The 18,457-nt window shown below is 36.6% G+C and overlaps 1 protein-coding gene and 1 long non-coding RNA gene across 2 annotated transcripts in view; both read right to left on the reverse strand.

Moving 5' to 3' along the window:
- The window catches only part of LOC136855074 (uncharacterized), a 130,251-nt gene extending 121,376 nt beyond the window's left edge, over positions 1-8,875 (reverse strand). The window contains exon 1 of the long non-coding RNA XR_010857881.1: positions 8,543-8,875. This is a non-coding gene — a long non-coding RNA (uncharacterized lncRNA). The remainder of the gene's footprint in view (positions 1-8,542) is intronic.
- Positions 8,876-11,605: 2,730 nt separating this feature from the next.
- Positions 11,606-18,457, reverse strand: part of LOC136855075 (uncharacterized) — a 19,327-nt gene continuing 12,475 nt past the window's right edge. The window contains exon 2 of the mRNA XM_067131862.1: positions 11,606-13,687. Within this exon, the coding sequence (XP_066987963.1) occupies positions 12,426-13,687 (1,262 nt within the window). The 3' untranslated portion in view covers positions 11,606-12,425. The remainder of the gene's footprint in view (positions 13,688-18,457) is intronic.

Here is an 18,457-nt window from a genome sequence, read left to right on the forward strand (position 1 = left end):
CAGACACTTTTGCTATCCGTGTAGACACCCCGGGATTATGTATTAATCAACGGATAGGTTTGCTTAAAAGCAAATGGGTGTTACAGACTAAATACACATACAAAACAAAGCCACTCCAACATCTTCTAAAAACATAACAAACGTCTCACACGCCTCGAACTCTCAACCTACCCAAAATATAAAGGGATTGGGTCTGGTATGATACATGTTATACCCTCGGGTCTATAGCGATGTCAGGCAGGGCAGCCGATCGAGACTACGGTCTACCCCAAAGCCAAATCACAAGTCCTGCAAAGAAGGCATATATATATATATACAAAATGGGGAAAAAGCACGTTAAAAGAAGAAGATTGTAGGGTTTTATGCTTTGGTTTTTAAGCTGTCCTTTTTAATTGTTCCGTCTAAAAAATTTAATTTTTAATCATGGTGCAACTCTTAATTTTTAAGTTTAATTTTATAGCACTTTTGTAATTTCTATTTAGTTTTTAAGCCCTCGAAAATGTAATGAAGACTGTTTACGAAACGTCGGGAATAAATTGTTTTTGTCTTAAGCGATTATAAAATCCTCAATTGTGTGCTGGTGTGTGTGTGTGTGTGTATATATATATATATATATATATATATATATATATATATATATATATATATATATATATATATATATATATACATATCTGTACAATATAAAAGGTAAGCTGAGTTGGACCAACCTATTCAGAGGCAAATGTTATGACTGAAGAGAAAACGGAAGACTCCAGAGAGGTACAGGTGCTGGCAGAGGGTTTGGCTGTTTAACGAGTGGACAGACCCCGTTTAATCATTAACGATTCTAAAATTGTCAATTCATACACATGGCTGGAAGTCTCACCCTAAAACAGGGCACACACATTTATACCTGCCAATCATATATACATATATATATACATACAGTATATATACATATGTATATGTATGTGTATATATATACACATATATATATGTATATGTATATATATACTGTATATGTATATATATATAATTTTGCTCTGTCATAGTTCCTCGTTGGGCGATTCGTGAGAGTTGTGGGCTAGCACTCGCTAGGCCCGAGTTCGAGTCTCCGGCCGGCTAATGAAGAATTAGAAGAATTTATTTCTGGTGATAGAGATGCATTTCTTGCTATAATGTTGTTCGGATTCCACAATAAGCTGTAGGTCCCGTTGCTAGGTGACCAATTGGTTCTAAGCCACGTAAAATAAGTCTAATCCTTCAGGGCAGCCCTAGGAGAGCTGTTAATCAGCTCAGTGGTCTGGTAAAACTAAGATATACATAAGTTTTTGCTCTGTCATCCAATCATACTTGTGTATTCCTTTGGTCCCCTATAACTAAGAATTATGGGAAGACTCTAGTTTGGAAATGGATTTTTTAGGCGTGGGTGGAGCAAAACCTAGCGGGCTGCACCACCAAAAATGGGAGGAAATGTATAATTCGCAAGATATGGAGCCGTAAACATACATGTATCATATGTGCATTCCATAACAATACCCAAACGAAGATGTGACGACACCAATAAACTTAATTAACCTAATGTAGTGCAACTGGTCTTACTTAACCTAGTGTGTGTGTGTGTGTGTCTGTGTGTGTTTGATGGAAGCCTCCAACCTGACCTAACCTCAACACCGATAAAACATACAAAACATTATAAGGATGCATCCTAGCCAGGGATCGCTAACATATCTACAGTAAGTTCTTCATTGGAGGGGTGGGTAGAGCTTTCGGCTGGCACGCTGTTGGCCTAGCGTTCGACTCTCCGAGTGGCCAATGAAGAATTAGAGGAATTTATTTCTGGTGACAGAAATTCATTTCTCGTCATAATGTGGTTCGGATTCCACAATACGCTGTAGGTCCCGTTGCTAGGTAACCAGTTGGTTCTTGGCCACGTAAAAATAAATCTAATCCTTCGGGCCAGCCCCAGGAGAGCTGTTAAACAGCTCAGTGGTCTGGTTAAACTAAGATATACTTTTTCTAACATATTTAGCGTACTGGGATGTACACAGCAGGGTGTCATCCCTGGCCCTCCAACATCTTTACAGTTCTTCGTTGGACTGGTCGGTACCGTTCTCGGATAGCACTCTGCAGGGCCCGCGTTCGAATCTCCAGCCGGCCAATGAAGAATTAGAGGAATTTATTTCTGGTGATAGAAATTCATTTCTCGTCATAATGTGGTTCGGATTCCACAATAAGCTGTAGGTCCCGTTGCTAGGTAACCAATGGGTTCTTAGCCACGTAAAATAAGCCTAATCCTTCGGGCCAGCCCTAGGAGAGCTGTTAATCAGCCCAGTGGTCTGGTTAAACTAAGATATACTTAACTTTTCCAACATCTTTATGTTTTTGTTATTAACTAAGTACAGAAAAACCTTCACACATAAAAAAACAATAGGTTGGTATGAAATAAAGAATGGTATTTAAAATAAAAGGCTCAATATGGATTGCACTGCAATTAAAATGGGATGTTTTGTCACGAAATGGAAACATGGCAGAATTACATTAGACAATTTGAGAATTTTCATAAAACTTACAAAATGTAAACTGCCCAAATTGTGGCTAATATGCTGTACCCTTCAATCATTATATTAATATTAGGAGGATATGCTTTATAAACATTTTATATATTTTGCTCAATCGTTTCTATACTAAGTCCCAACACGCTCCAAAAATAAGTTAGGAAAATTTCAAATTAACTTACAAAAGAGAGGAACTGATTGTCAAGTCTACATTAACCTGACAACATAAAAAAAGTCAGTGATGCTGAAAAAACAATAAGTCATAATCTAGCAGGCAATAGTGCCCAATGAAGTTATTTTGTAACTTAGTTTTGCATTTACTATGGCTAAAAAAATTTTTTTTTAGTTCTGGCTAAAACTTTCATACGTTTGTGTGTGTGTTGTGTGTGTATATATATATATATATATATATATATATATATATATATATATATATATATACAATAAATATCAAAACCAGGGCTTGAATGAAGAGCATCTTTATTAGTTGCAACTAGTTTCGGAGATTTACATTCCTCCGTCATCGGGCAATCTATAATGGATAATGTTACATTTAGAATCATTGAAGTTATAAAGTAAAAAAATTACATACTGCAAGACATAAAAACCTAAACACGCAGCAAAATCTTAAAATAGAGATAAATAGAAAATGTTCGTTGTCAAAAAGAGTAGAAATTAAAAGTCTAAAAACACAGCAATTCAACAGACCTTTCATTATTACAAAGAGAAGTTTGTCTCTTAAGGTAATTAGAGACAACCACTCCCAGCTCTATTTCGTTGGTCCTGCAAGTGAGGACTGAAAAAGAATCTAAATTTATAGGATGGTCATATTCTTCAGTGTTGACGAATGGCGCTAAGTGATGGTTTGCTTAATGGCCTATTCGTCCTAACAGATCTTCCAATATGTTCGAAGACGCCAACCCTGAGCTGCCGCTTTGGTCTTCCGATGTACATTGCACTACAGCAATGACACTTGTACTTATAAACAGTAAATAACTGCAGCTCAGTTGGTATCACATCCTTGAACCTGAAGAATTTTTGCCATGTAGATTCTGGCTTAAATACCACTCGAATGTTTATTTGCGGGTAGAATTCATGCAATAGTTTACCAAGTTAACCTTTTTTTTTTTAAAAAAGACCTATTTCCGGCAAACGCGATGGGAAAGTACATAACTGCTCTGTTGACAGTGACAGTTGTAGTTTTTGGAAGTAATCATTTTTGAAGATCCTTTCCTATATACGTGTTCGTATAATTTTTGTTAAATCCAATTAAATGTATAAGCACTGGCTCATGAAATTAAACTCCAAGTCCTTACTAACATAATCTGAACAAATATTGAAAGCTCTTGATGTTAAGGTCGTAACCAAATTTCTCTTGAACTGAAGAGGAATAAATGAGGACATTTTGGTGGTCAAATCCGTAAAGGTTGGTTTCCTACAAACAGATGTAATAAAACCATTTTCATTGTGGCTGATCAGTACGTCAACAAAGGCCAGCTTTCTTTCCTTCTGCCTCAGTTTCCGAAGCGAATTCAATGTTTGCTGTGCTTCGAGTTCAAGCATTCTAAAAACACTGAAATGCGGTCAATAGGTCTAAAGATTAAGAATGTATCATCAACGTACGCCTGTACACCAAAGGCTTGAAATCTTCAGGACATTCATTTAACCATTCTGTTTCATAATGAGCAATGAAAGCATTTGCTGGTCTTGGTCCTAACGGGTTACCCCATTGCTACGCCGTCAATCTGTTTCTATACCTCCTCACGTTCAAGAAATTTATTAACATATATTACATATACATCAAATGGGGTGTATCAGCATGCTAGTACACCCTCCAAAATGTTTCAACAATACATCACTCACATTCCAAAATTACTTATTCCAACAGAAATTGGGAAACTTCATAATTCTTGGAACCATATTATTGTCAAGCAAATAACACACCTGGTCTGGAACTGAATCAACACTCCTATCCCTAAATTCTGAAAGTTCGGTACAGTATAATACATAATGACCAAGTATGAGAATCTGACTCGTTACATAATTTGCACGAAAAATTATTACCATCACCAACATACTCCCATGAGCACTTATACCCTAACCTTAACCTCATAAATATGTCAATTTTAGACAGAGCTTTGCCATACGTAATATGGTACTTCCAGATACATACAAATAATGCCTCATGCTATTACTGCCGCCTGCTAAAATCCTTTCCCCATTATCAGTCCTCCCATGCAGCTCTCCGATCTCTCATACCTCTCTTAGTTCTTCATTGGCGGTGTAGGTAGAACTCTCGGCTAGCATGCTGTTGGCCCAGCGTTCGACTCACCGCCCGGGCAATGAAGAATTAGAGGAATTTATTTCTGGTGATAGGAATTCATTTCTCGTCATAATGTGGTTCGGATTCCACAATAAACTGTAAGTCCCGTTGCTAGGTAACCAATTGGTTCTTAGCCACGTAAAATAAATCTAATCCTTCGGGCCAGCCCTCTCTCGGAGAGCTGTTAATCAGCTCAGTGGTCTGGTTAAACTGAGATATACTTAACTTCTCACACCTCTCTTTATTTGACGAAAACTTACAACACCAACATCATCAACGGTGGTTTGACATGTTGCATCTATTGCTAATTTGTCTCCTTGTGAAACAAAGAAACAATCACTTACAGCTAGTGATAACAGCTGATGAAGCTATTGTTTGGAAAAGTTTTCAATTTCATCGGTATCTTTAAACAAATCGTTCACACAAGTCAATTGTTTCATTTAAGGGTATGGTAGTAAACAGATTTAATGTCACAACTGGCCATTACACATTGCTCATAATTCATTTCAAAAATTTCTTTTACAAAAGTAAATGAATTTTTGACACTGTACTGGTTGGAGACGACTGGTGTTCGAATGGGTACCAGAAATTTTGCTAACTTGTAATTAAATGTACCAATAGCAGACATTATTGGTCTTAACGGGCAATCTTCTTAATGGGCCTTAGGTAAACCGTATAAAATACCTGGTTTTGAGCCTTACGTGAAAAGCCTAGAATACATAAAGTCATCAACACCACCTCCAGATTTCAGTTTTCTTAAAAACCTGTTTGTTTTCTCTTCCTTGTTTAGAATAGTCAACAGAATATCTTTAACAGATTTGAATTTGGTATGATTACTCAATATACTAAGTATTTTAGAAATATAATCATCCTTATTCATCAAAACTACTCCTTTACCTTTATCTGGTTTAAAAATTACTACAGATTTATCGATAGCCAGTTTCTTCAAAACTTCGTGTTCTTCCTTGGAAATATTATGTACAAAATAATTTCTATCCCTATCATAAAATTAAGAAAACGCTGGATGCTTCAATGAGCACCTGAAAAACTCAAAACCTTTATTATCCCTATCATAAAAGGAATGGTTAAGTATGCCTTTGAAAAAGATTCCAAACGTGCAAAAGTGGTCGATATAATTAGCCATACAGAAAGATAAAGCATAATTCAAACCTTTCAATAAAATCTTTTTCTCCGTAACGGAGAGAATTCTACTCGAGTAATTAAATGCACTTTATCATATGGAACACCATAGGATATGGAGAAAGATTTTATGTAAAGGTTTTTATTGTGTTTCATCTTTCTGTAAAAATTCTTCAGGTTCAAGGATGTGATACCAACTGACCCGCAGTCTTCTATTGTTTATAAGTACAAGTGTCACTGCTGTAGTGCAATGTACTTCGGGATATCAACGCGGCAGTTCTGAGTTCGCATCTTCGAACATATTGGAAGACCTGTTAGGACGAATAGGCCATTAAGCAAACCATCGCATTGCGCCATTCGTCAACGCTGAAGAATATGACCATCCTATAAATTTAGATTCTTTTTTCAGTCCTCCTCACTTGCAGGACCAACGAAAAGGAGCTCGAAGCTCGAGTTGTCGAGTCTCTATATACCCTAAGAGACAAACCCTATCTTTGTAACAATGACAGGTCTGTTGAATTACTGTGTTTTTAGACTCAATTTCTACTCTCTTGGGCAACAAACATTTTCTGTTTGTATCTCTTTATCTTAAGATTTTGCTGCGTGTTTAGGTTATTATACATTGCAGTATGTAATTCTTTTTATTTATAATTTCATTGATTTTAAATGTAACATATATTCCATTATAGATTACCCGATGGCGGAGGAATGTAAATCTCCGAAACTAGTCGCAACTAATAATGATGATCTTTCAAGCCCTGGTTTTAATATTTGTTATTCGTCTCCGATTTCCACGGAACTCTTCTATTGCTGATATATATAATATATATATAATATATATATTATATATATATAATATATATATATATATACATATATATATATATATATATACATATATATATACATATATAAATACATATATATATAATATACATATATATATACATATACATATATATATATACATATACATATATATATACATATTACATATATATACATATATACATGTAAATATACATATATATAATATATATACATATATATACATATATATATACATACATATATATATTATATGATTTACATATATATACATATATATACACATATATATATATATATATATAATATATATAATTATATATATATATATTTGCATTTATATATATATATATATATATATATAGCTTCTATTTTGTATATATATATATGTGTAAGTATAAATGTATATAAACGTGTTACCCACTATTGACAAAGTCCTTGAAATAATTGAGGTCACAACTTTTGGACATTTAAGAATTATTTGCAGGTGAGAAAGCCACTTTTAAGACTGATTTATAATCAGACTATCATGCATTTAAGACCAAATTCCTAACTAGCTTCTTGGCAGTCGTGGTCATTTTAAAATAAATAAAAACCTAAGCATTATTGGCGTCCTTGAACTCACTACAATTCTATATACAGGAATACGGCTGAGAAAGCCAATCAAGTTTAAAAAAAAATGAACAAATATAGTAGGTTATCGAGTTCCCAATACAGGTTAGGTTATAGTCGCCATGATAGATTAGGTTAATAAAGTCCCTGTGACAGGTTAGGTTATAGAGTCCCCATGACAGGTTAGATTAGGCTACACGATACTAAAGAGAAATTGCTTTACATTCGTTACACTAAAGTCCTGCTAACACAAAATGCAATATTACCAACAGTCATATGGTCCTTTCTGCATTTTTTTCCTATGTAATATGGCGGGAAATGAAGAATAACCTTTATAACATTTATTTTATGATAATAGTACAAAAGATTTGTACATTTTCCGGTCAATAATAGGTCAGGTTAGGCTAGGTGGTCAAGAGAGTGCAAAGCCTCCACTCAGTGCCTAAGAAGGACATAGCATTATGTGACAGGCTAGGTTACAGTTTCTTCTCAAGTTAGACTGAGGACTAGGTACCCTATACCAAGTCAGATTAGGCAAGGTTTAAATATGGAGCATCCCTATACTTTGGGTAATGTTTTAATGCCACTCTTGCTCTGCTTATTTAGGGGGGGGGTCAGCCAGAGAAGGACCCAGTACCCTAGGCTAGATTGGGTTAAATTTGGATGTGCCCCTGTATTTACCTCTATTGCAGTCTTGGTCAGGCTAGAGTAGGGATGGTGAAGGCCCCTCTGCCAGGTCAGATCCTAGCACCACAGTTTGGGTTAGGTCACAGGAGTCATGTTAGAATGTATTTCTGTAAATAGGCTAACCAGTTACAAAAACACATATTCATGTCTTTAGCGACGAATTACAGTATCACAGTATAACCTCCATTTCTGCTCTCAAATTTTTGTATTGGATTTCAAAAATGGGGTAAAAGCCTTGCATAGTCTACTCAGCCTAATATGACCTAATATAACGTTAAGGGTCATAATTATTGGCTAGCCCACTTTCCACAGATTAGAACAAATAAACATAAGGAATAATAATAAAAAAATGTAAGAATTATTCATTTTTACGTAAATTCTCAGCATATGATTCAAATTCTCACTTCCTTACCTAGGGACACGTGATTCCTTCATAAAACGGAAGACAGTTTGCCATATGGTGTAACACTATAAGCTTTTCCACACCTTTCTGTAGTGATGACCCCAAGGACACACATCTGTGACCTGACCATTCAAGCCTATTAACCTTAAAGCACATTTTTTAGGTGGTCAGTGGTCTCCTACATGAGTAATGACGAGACCCAGTTTCAAACAAAATAAAAAATAAAATAAAAAAGCTAAAACACACTCGCGAACAGTGATACGACACCGACGCTGTACGAAGACGCAGAACTAAGTTTTATGATTTCGTACACGAGCTATAACAGAACCAAACAAGGACTACAAACAAAATTAACAAAACAGCTAGTAACGAGGCAATTACTGTCCTCTGTTCAAGTCGTAAAAGATGTAATTAAGGAGAAATATTCAACGAATTATATTTAAAAGTGTTTTAGAAGGTCGTCTACATTTAAGCACAATAAGACGTCAGCGTTAAGTCGTTAGGCCTATGAACGTAATTGTTTTGTTTATTATTATCTTATGAATGTCTAATTAATATTAAATACTGTATCTTTCGTGTATGTTCTCTCTTATATTAAGGAAATCTTGTATTTGATTTCGCGGGTAATTAGACCCTATTACTTTTATAATGAAAAATGACCATACATAGATTCCATGCTCTCTCTCTCTCTCTCTCTAGACCTAAGATGTGAATGAGATACCTCATTGTTCGTAGTACATCATCACCAAAACTAATAACAGGATCATCAGTCTATTTTCTCTCTCTCTCTCGGTCTAATTTTTTGATAAAATCATTCACTGCAGTGGTAAATTGAATCGATATTCTTATCATTCTCCTGTTTTCAATTCTCACCTCTCTCCTCCTACTTATTCTAATTTCTTCTCCTCTTCTAGCTTTCATTCTCTATGCCGTATGTTCCATGATTCTCATACGTCTCGTGACTTTAGGCCCAGAGTCAATACAATTTAAAAAAGGCAGTGTAGTACTTCCATCTATTATTATTTTCTGCACGTAATTGCCACAGGCTTACAGAGAGAGAGAGAGAGAGAGAGAGAGAGAGAGAGAGAGAGAGAGAGAGAGAGAGAGAGAGAGAGAGCAAATCGTCAACGTCTAGAAGACTGGAGATTATTAATCTTATGCCAACATGGCGTACACCTCAGACTACCTGAATATATGAATATATATCTCCCTGCCACAAGAAATCACAGAAGAAGCGGGAGGAGCGCATGCGCAATTGATTGCCTCCTGCATATTGCATGCGATGCAGAGATGCATGGATTGACGTATCTCTCGCTCTTTCTCTCTCTCTCTCTCTCTGTACTGATAAATTAAACGGATCATACAGTATTATATATATATATATATATATATATATATATATATATATATATATATATATATATATATATATATATATATATATATATATATATATATATATATATATATTATATATAATTAAAGTGAACATTAGGGTTATTAAAATACATCTGGACTTGCAAAATTATATTAGACAAAGATGATGACATTTATGTACATTGTATGGATACAATGACATTCATTATCAGCCGAAGCATCCCATCACACTGACACAACATACATTATTAGTGTATATATAATAGATATTTATAAAAAAAATTATAACAAATGTGTTCTTTTTAAATCAGTGGCATCAATACAAAATACAAAATAACAAAAAGAAATCTACTAAACCATTTTACAGTTTTGATATTAATGTAATAATTTAATATTTATTTTCATTTTTCTATAGAATGAGTCATGAAGATACTTTCTGATATATTTTACGTTTCAATCCTCCTGTAGAGGAATCTTAATCACATCAAGCCAGATTTCTGCGTAGATTTTTTAAGACAAATACCGTAGGCCTATATCCGACTAGGAGGCTTCCCTGACAAGTACGATAGACCTATAGGCCCAATTCACATGAAATCATTCCATAATGCTTCGTAATTATGAAAAATATTTAGATAAATATATGCATGAATGCGTGCTTGCATACAAAAAAAAAAAAACTAAGATGCGTACATGGACGTTTTTGCATGCGCACAATAATTGATGAATCGGCTAAGGAAACAAGTGGATATTTTGACGTCATTACATTTCTCAAAACACAGGAAAGAATGAAAGAAAATAATACGTTTCAACAGGCACGAAATATGCCATAAACAAAACGAACAAAGACAAAACACGAAAACCAAGCACAAAGAAGTCATAACAAACGCAAGACGTGCAAGCGTCTGGTTTTCTAACTAGGTCTATCATTCTCAGCCATCTCTTCGGTGATGTGTACGTCACTGCTTCTCGTCAGCTTTGTCGACTTTGACAAGCGTTAGAAAATAAATGGATACCTAAATAAGCTAAATAAAACGCGAATAATCTCGCCAGCGCACGTGTGCGTTGTTTGTGCGCATGCGTCTGTGTGTGTGTTTGAAAGATTATACACACCAAGGTCTAAAGACCTTGATACTCACTGCATTCATGTCTGGGTGTCTGAAGGTCGTGGTTGGACGGTATTTGGCATGGTGCCCTTAGCTCTCTTTGGGGAGGGTTGCCCTCTGGAAGAATGTTATACAGAGTACAGACTTCCCATATAAGTGACTTCTTACCAATTTATTGTTTCAGTTTCGACAAATGACAAGGAACTGTACCCTTTTTACCTGTTCGATTGCAAGAATTGGTAACCGTGCCTCTTAACCTGGCAACAGTACCTTTTCACCGGTTCAGTTTCAAAAAATAGAAACAATAGTACCATTTTCCCTGTTTCGTTTCATGAAATAATTAGCAACCTTACCTTATTACCTGTTCAGTTTCAATAACTCACAGGTAACTGTAGTCTTTTTTTCACCTGTTTTATTTCAAGAATACTGCCCTAAATTGGAAGACTGCAGTATCTGCAAAAATACAAAACTGAGAAAAATGGTATTTAATGCAGTTTTCCCTTGCCTTACTACTGATTTTGCAGATACTTCAAATGGGACCCCCTAAATACTCGTGGAAAGCATCGAAGAATCATTCTGAAACTGGAGTAACTTGTGTATTAGTGTTTCATGAGTCCAATAGGTGGCGTTTCTCAATTTCGAAAATTTTCCAGATACTACAGGTTTCCATTTTAAGGCAGAATAGGTAACCGTACCTTTTCACCTATTAAGTTTCAAGAGCTCACAGATAACTGTACTCTTTTTTTACCTGTTTAATTTCAAGAACAGGTAACCTTACCTTTTCAACTGTTCAGTTTCAAGAATGACAATAAGTTTACCCTACCTGTTCAGTCTCAAGATATGCAAAACTACCATACCCAGTTACCTGTTAAGTTTAAAAAACAAAAGACAAACAGGTGTGCCCATTTACCAGTTCAGTTTCAATTAATAACTAGCACTGTACAACTCAATGAATTCCTAATATGTTTTTATAAACTCTAATATAAAAAAAGCTGCTTTTAAATCATGTGAAAACGACATTTCTTGCACACGACTGTATGTACATTGGTGAGATGGATTAGTACTACCCATAATTTTATAAGTTTTTGGTGGCAATATTCTTTTCAGCGATCACCTTCCCTCACTGGGTTAAAATAAACCCAATAAATGCTTCTATTAAAGGAAAAACCTTGATTTTCTCACTATTCAAATGTTCTGGTAGCAAGGCATCACTGACCCTTAACAGACACAGTCACTTGTAAGTATGAAATGCAGTACGAAAATATCTTGGAGAAGACAAAGGTAAGTTTAAGGAGTAAATGGCAATTCTGAGAGACAGCAATGATATGACTGTTGTGGTAAATATAAAACATCTTCCATTATAAAACTCGTCAAGCACATTTCAATTAATTTTCCCCCTAGAATTTCCTCGTTCAAGATGTCTTGCAATTGCTCTGGGCGTGCAGCTCCACAACATCAATGATCTGGGATGCTTGTGCTTCTATGTCTATGTCACAGTGGTCTCCGTCATCCTCCACAGGGGTCGTCGACTTTGGCGCGGAGCCCCCTCTGGTATCTCCCTCATATTGACACTCCTGATCTCTTCGGAACGTCTCCTTTTCATGCCTGTTGCTCTTTTCCCTAGCACCAGTGGAGTTTTCACTAACAGGCACCTGTCCCGAATCTCCTGAAGTTGGGCCTCCTGTTTCTCCTCTTGGGATCACCATAGAACTGCGAGCAGAAGTCTGTCCCTGAGCAGGAACTCCACCGTCTCTTGGAACAGCTGACAACGGCATCATTTGTTCACCCTGTTTCAAAAAGACTTCGCTGTTTTTCTTTGTGTGAGACAATCTGCTAATAACATTTCCACTATCAGATGCTTCTTTTACGGCAACGTGCTCCTTGTTCTGCATGGACAGTTCGTAGTAATACTTGTCTTGAGACGACGTGCGACTCCGGTAGTCAAAAGTTCTCCTCCTGGTTCCTCTCTCTAAGCTTCTGTAAATGGATTTGTCACCCATATTCCTCCTTGGTCGCTTGATATAGTGGGAATACCTTCCACGCACGATGGGTGAAGTGTTGTCATCAGCATCTTCGAAGCCTGCACTCATACCCCTGCGCTGCCTGAAAGAGGACGTTTTACCAAAAGGTGAGTGTTGTTGCACTGACTCCCGATGGCCTTGATCATCCTCCCATACATAGCTGGTGTTGTTTACATCAGGTAACGACAAAGCTTCGAGGCATGAATGACAGACTGGCATGTCACCAACTCTACTAGCAGGGTACACCCTGGTAGTCGACCAGACATTCCGGAATTTCTTCTCTTCTAGAATCACAGGCTGACAACTAGCCTGAGGAGTTAGGTTCCCATTCTGGTAGTAAGTTGGATGATAGTCCTGCATGCTCTCTGACTCGCTGTAGTTTCTCAGCGGTGGACCCTGAGCTACTTGGGAAGGAGGGGGAGAATGAAGAGCGAAGTTGACTGCTGTGTTGCGCCTACTGCTTTTACCGTCCAAGAACTCAAACTCAACGGCCGTTGGTAAGTTGTGAGATGGTGATGATGTTTCGGGGTTGTCCATGGACGTGCTTAGGTGGGGCTGGGCAACGGTCATCCAAGATGCTGTTCCGGACTGCCGTAGTCCCCGGACTCCTGCCATCGCCATTGTCTGAGTTTCCGTTGGAGTTGTCGCCACGCCTGCGGCAAAGAAAATTGGTCGTGAGAATCAGCTTATAAAGAATCCAATAATTCTAAATACTAATATGAACAGTACATGACAATGAAAGGTATTCAGTCATTTCTTTATTCACCTAATTTACTTTATTTTCCACTCATTAAAGAAGGTTCCCATTACAAGATTCTGCGTAGCTGTTAACAGCATGATATGAAAATCCACTACATAGTTACTAGGTTGTGCCACTCATTGGAAGTAGGTTTCTTATCGAATCTACCAAATTAACAACTCTAAACTAGGCTTGAGTAGTCAGTTCTCAAATCTAGGCTTGTCAAGTTACCTTGGCTAACATTTCATAATCTACGTTACCCTTTTAAAGGTTCTCTAGCCATTACTTACCTAAATACTTCGATGTTTTTAGTAAATTTGGTCAAAACCCCTTAATATTTCCTCCACTTGAAGTTATATTGGACTAAATAATCTAACTTTAGGGCGTTAAAGTTATCATGGACAGCATAACATAAATATCTATTCTAATTTTCAAAAGTTACTCACGAGATTACTTAGTTCTCTAACTTGGGCTTAAGTTCATACTTAAGAACTTTTTCCCAGTTCACTTAATAACTAATGACCTGCCTATGACTTAAGTTGGTTTCTTATAATGTAGTGAAAAACGAAAACAAACATCTTTATCTACTAAGGAGCCAAAAATAGAGCCTATACTTTATCAGGGTGAGATTAAATAAGGGTAATGATGATGATGATAAACCAGGAAATTTTATCAAGATAAGTAGAGCAAATTGGAGCAAAGTCTATGAAAGCTTTCAAGGATAATAATGTAAAATTCTTCTCACCAAGTGTAAATTGAACTGAATATAGAATTTAGACCAAAGGCCAAGCACTGGGACCTATGAGGTCATTCAGCGCTGAAACAGAAACTGACAGTGAAAGGTTTGAAAGGTGTAACAGGAGGAAAACCTCGCAGTTGCACTATGAATCAATTGTTAGGACAGGGTTGAAAGTAAGATGGAAGAGAGAATATGAAAGGAGCTACAGTAAAAGGAATGAAAGGGGTTGCAGTTAGGGGCCGAAGGTACGCTATGTTGCAAAGGACCTTAAGTAATGTCTACAGTGCACCGTATGAGGTGCACTGATGGCACTACCCTAAGGGGCATCAAGTGTAAAAACAAGCACTAAAATCTTAAGAGGACTCTGTGCAGCTTATCTTCAGTCTTAAGCCCCGCCCACTCGGCGAGGTTGAGGATGATGGTGAATTACTGTTAGTGAGGATAAAAGCTTTGAGTTTAGAATTTGGGAAGTGGTGACTAGCCTTTAGGAAACATGAAGGGTATAGGGCTACATACTTCTACATCATACTTTTATGCAGATGCAAACAGCAATGCAATAACCCATAATGCATCACGGGTTGTGACTCTAGACTTCTGAAAATTGGGAAACAGTCTCATACAGAAGAAAAGTTTAGGATTATAGTTCACTGTAACACGAGAATCAGTCGACATTGTATCTCCCCTTCCAGCGTCCGCACTCACTCACTCACTCACTCACTCCCTTAGCTAAGCGAGAATAAAAAAAATAGTTTTTTTCTTGTGGTAAATAGGGGACACCGGCCGGCCATCAAATCGAGCGGTTATTCAATTTGGGACCAACAGACGAGGGTAAGGTCCCTAAGGGATGATTTCGCTGCCTTTAGTAAGAACATCCTTCTCCTCTCTCTCTCTCTCTCTCTCTCTCTCTTTCATTTTCTTTGAAGACAGGTGTCTCCAGACTTTACAATGGGTTTGTCTCTCTCTCTCTCTCTCTCTCTCTCTCTCTCTCTCTCTCTCTCTCTCTCTCTCTCTCTCTCTCTCTCTCGTCGAGTACCTGAGAGGTGACGCCAGGTAAAATTTTAATAAATAAATGAATCAATCTCTCTCTCTCTCTCTCTCTTTGTTTTATTTCTTTTTATTTTTTTTTTATAGCATCAAACAAGTACTTTCAGGTTTTTCGTTACCCATCTCTCTCTCTCTCTCTCTCTCTCTCTCTCTCTCTCTCTCTCTCTCTCTCTCTCTCTCTCTCTCTCTCTCATCGCTTTTACTATTATTTTTGTTTTATAATAAAAAAGAATATAGGAAAGACTAACCTGCTCATCTCTCACTCTCTCTCTCTCTCCTTCTCTCTAAACCCTTTATAGACCGAAAAAGTTTTCTTTATTAACCCATTCCTCCCTTCCTATCCGATATATAGTCGATTCAGAGTCACTGCAAGTCTCCCCACCTCATAAAAAGCGGGAGTTCTGTCGTTCACTTCCAGATTTTACACGCTGTCATTGGAATAACGAAGCGTTTATTGTGGTGGTGGGGGAGATCGAACAATGTTTTTAGGGCGCGTTCTCTCCCGCCAAAAGTATTTTAATTCTCATATTGATTGATGGGGATTTCCGTGATGGAATTCTAGCCTTTATTGAGAGAGAACGCTCCCGGTGTTATTAAATATTGCCTGGTTTGCGTCTAATAATGTTAAAGATGTCAGTCATCTGGTTAGTTAAGTTTGCGCATCTTACAGAAAATTTAACAGACTAATCATTAATGTTACTTGTTAGTCTGTTTATGTAGGAGAGAAGACCCTAGAAACAGTCTGTTAGAAAGATTTTAATGAAAATAATAATTTTGTCTGTCCCATATTAAAGAGAATGTTGAAAGTCCGGTTTTTTTTAATTAATGCAAAAAGTAATGTCTGAATCTGCATCTGAATTGCAACTGATCTAAAGCTGCAAAAGGTACCATTAATATTACTGTTTTTATTATCATCATCACATATTCACAATGAGGATAATATATATATATATATATATATATATATATATATATATATATATATATATATATATATATATATATATATATATACTCTATATACTGAAAAGAAGTTAGGAACAAGTAGGAGTATTAAAGGCATGGTACCCTGTGCCTTCGTGCATTTAATATTACTCTTTTTCAGAATATATAGTACCATACAAAATGAAATACAGCTTAAGGACGCCCTTCATTGTATTTCATTTGTAATGTACTGGAAAAAGAGTATATGTTAAACACACGAAAGCGCTTGGTACTTATGCCTTTAAATATCTCCGTCTTGTTCCTGGCTATATAACATAACATAATGTAATATAAATATATATGTATATATATATATATATATATATATATATATATATATATATATATATATATATATATATATATATATATATATATATATATATATATATATATATATATATGTGTATGTGTCTGTTTGTCTCTGTAACAACTGTATTCACTAAATGAATATTCAAGTTTATAGAAATATAAACAAATAAATAAGGTAAAATATAAAAAAATAAAAGCGTGCTTGAGTGTGGGCTCAAGTTCGATAATAAGTGCACTTGCAATGGAAAGTATTTCACAGTGCAATTTTGACATTTAATAACAAAAACAGCATCTGAAAACTGAAGGCCAACGCCATTCTCCACCTATTCTAGGACCTCGGAGAACCAGGCAGTGGCTCCTTGGTACTCAATAGATAGGCTTATGGGCTTCCCCTAAGCCCCTTTCACTGTTGCAAGCGAAATGCATTAGGACCTGAGTGGGCCTAGTACTGAGGACAACCACACTGCTAAGTCTAAGAAAAACTGATAGAATTTTAATTAGTGTCGTCAGCCATCTGGGTATTTGATTAAAATAGAACTGTAATGCCTGTCTTACAAGAAGAGAGAGAGAGAAAAAAACTGTCATTAAATTGGGTCATTACTAAACACTACGTGACCACATAGGCCCACTCGATCTTGCTCAACTGAATTGGATACAAAATTTAGGCCAAAGGCCGAGCACTGGGACCAATGAGGTTATTCAGCGCTGAAACAGAAATTGACAGCAAAAGGTTTGAAAGGTGTAACAGGAGGAAAACCTCGCGGTTGCACTATGAACCCACTGTGAGGAGAGGGTGGAAAGTGAGATGGAGGAAAGAGAATGTGAAAGGAGGTATAGTAAAAGGAACAAAAGGGGTTGCAGCTAGTGGCCGAAGGGACGCTGCAAAGAACCTTAAGCAGTGCCTACAGTGCACCGCATGAGGTGCACTGACGGTACTGGCCCCACAGGGTCGATCTTGTTTAGCTGTAATGTCTCTTAACACACATTTCATTAAATTTTAAAAACGTATAAGGAAAATTAAGTACGATTTGAGTAATTTTCTACAGAATTTAAGTAAATTTAAATAAACTATCATTAAAAACAAGAGCTATGAACATTATGAATCAGGGGCGTCATTTGGGGGGGCTGGCAACTGCCCCCAAGACTCAAGTTGCTTCCCCCAGCCTGAACTTGCCCCCTCACCCCGCCCCCCAGCCCCAAGAAGTAACAGCAGCTGGTTTTCCATTATTCCTACCGAAATTGAAATGTCATCACATTAAGTTATATCTATCTATCTATCTAAATTTCTCTATCAGACATTGTTTGTCTGCCTATTTTGTTGAAATACCTTGCTCATGTGGCTTTAAAAACACATAAAACAGCTCAAATTAAAAAAAAAAACAGCTCTATGCTCGCTTCGCATGCCAAACCGTCTTTGCCCCTCCCCCACAACAAGAATCTGAAATGACGCCCCTGTTATGAATATCAAAACAGAGGTGTGGCCGCCATATAAAACTTGTGGGGTTTACCATAAAATACATACCCGTTTTCTATAATTGAATGCTATGGGTAACTTCAACTAACACCACCGATGAAAATGAAATGCCAACAAAGTTGTCTGAAAAT

This window comes from Macrobrachium rosenbergii, chromosome 30, assembly GCF_040412425.1.
Source record: "Macrobrachium rosenbergii isolate ZJJX-2024 chromosome 30, ASM4041242v1, whole genome shotgun sequence".
NCBI lineage: Eukaryota > Metazoa > Arthropoda > Malacostraca > Decapoda > Palaemonidae > Macrobrachium > Macrobrachium rosenbergii.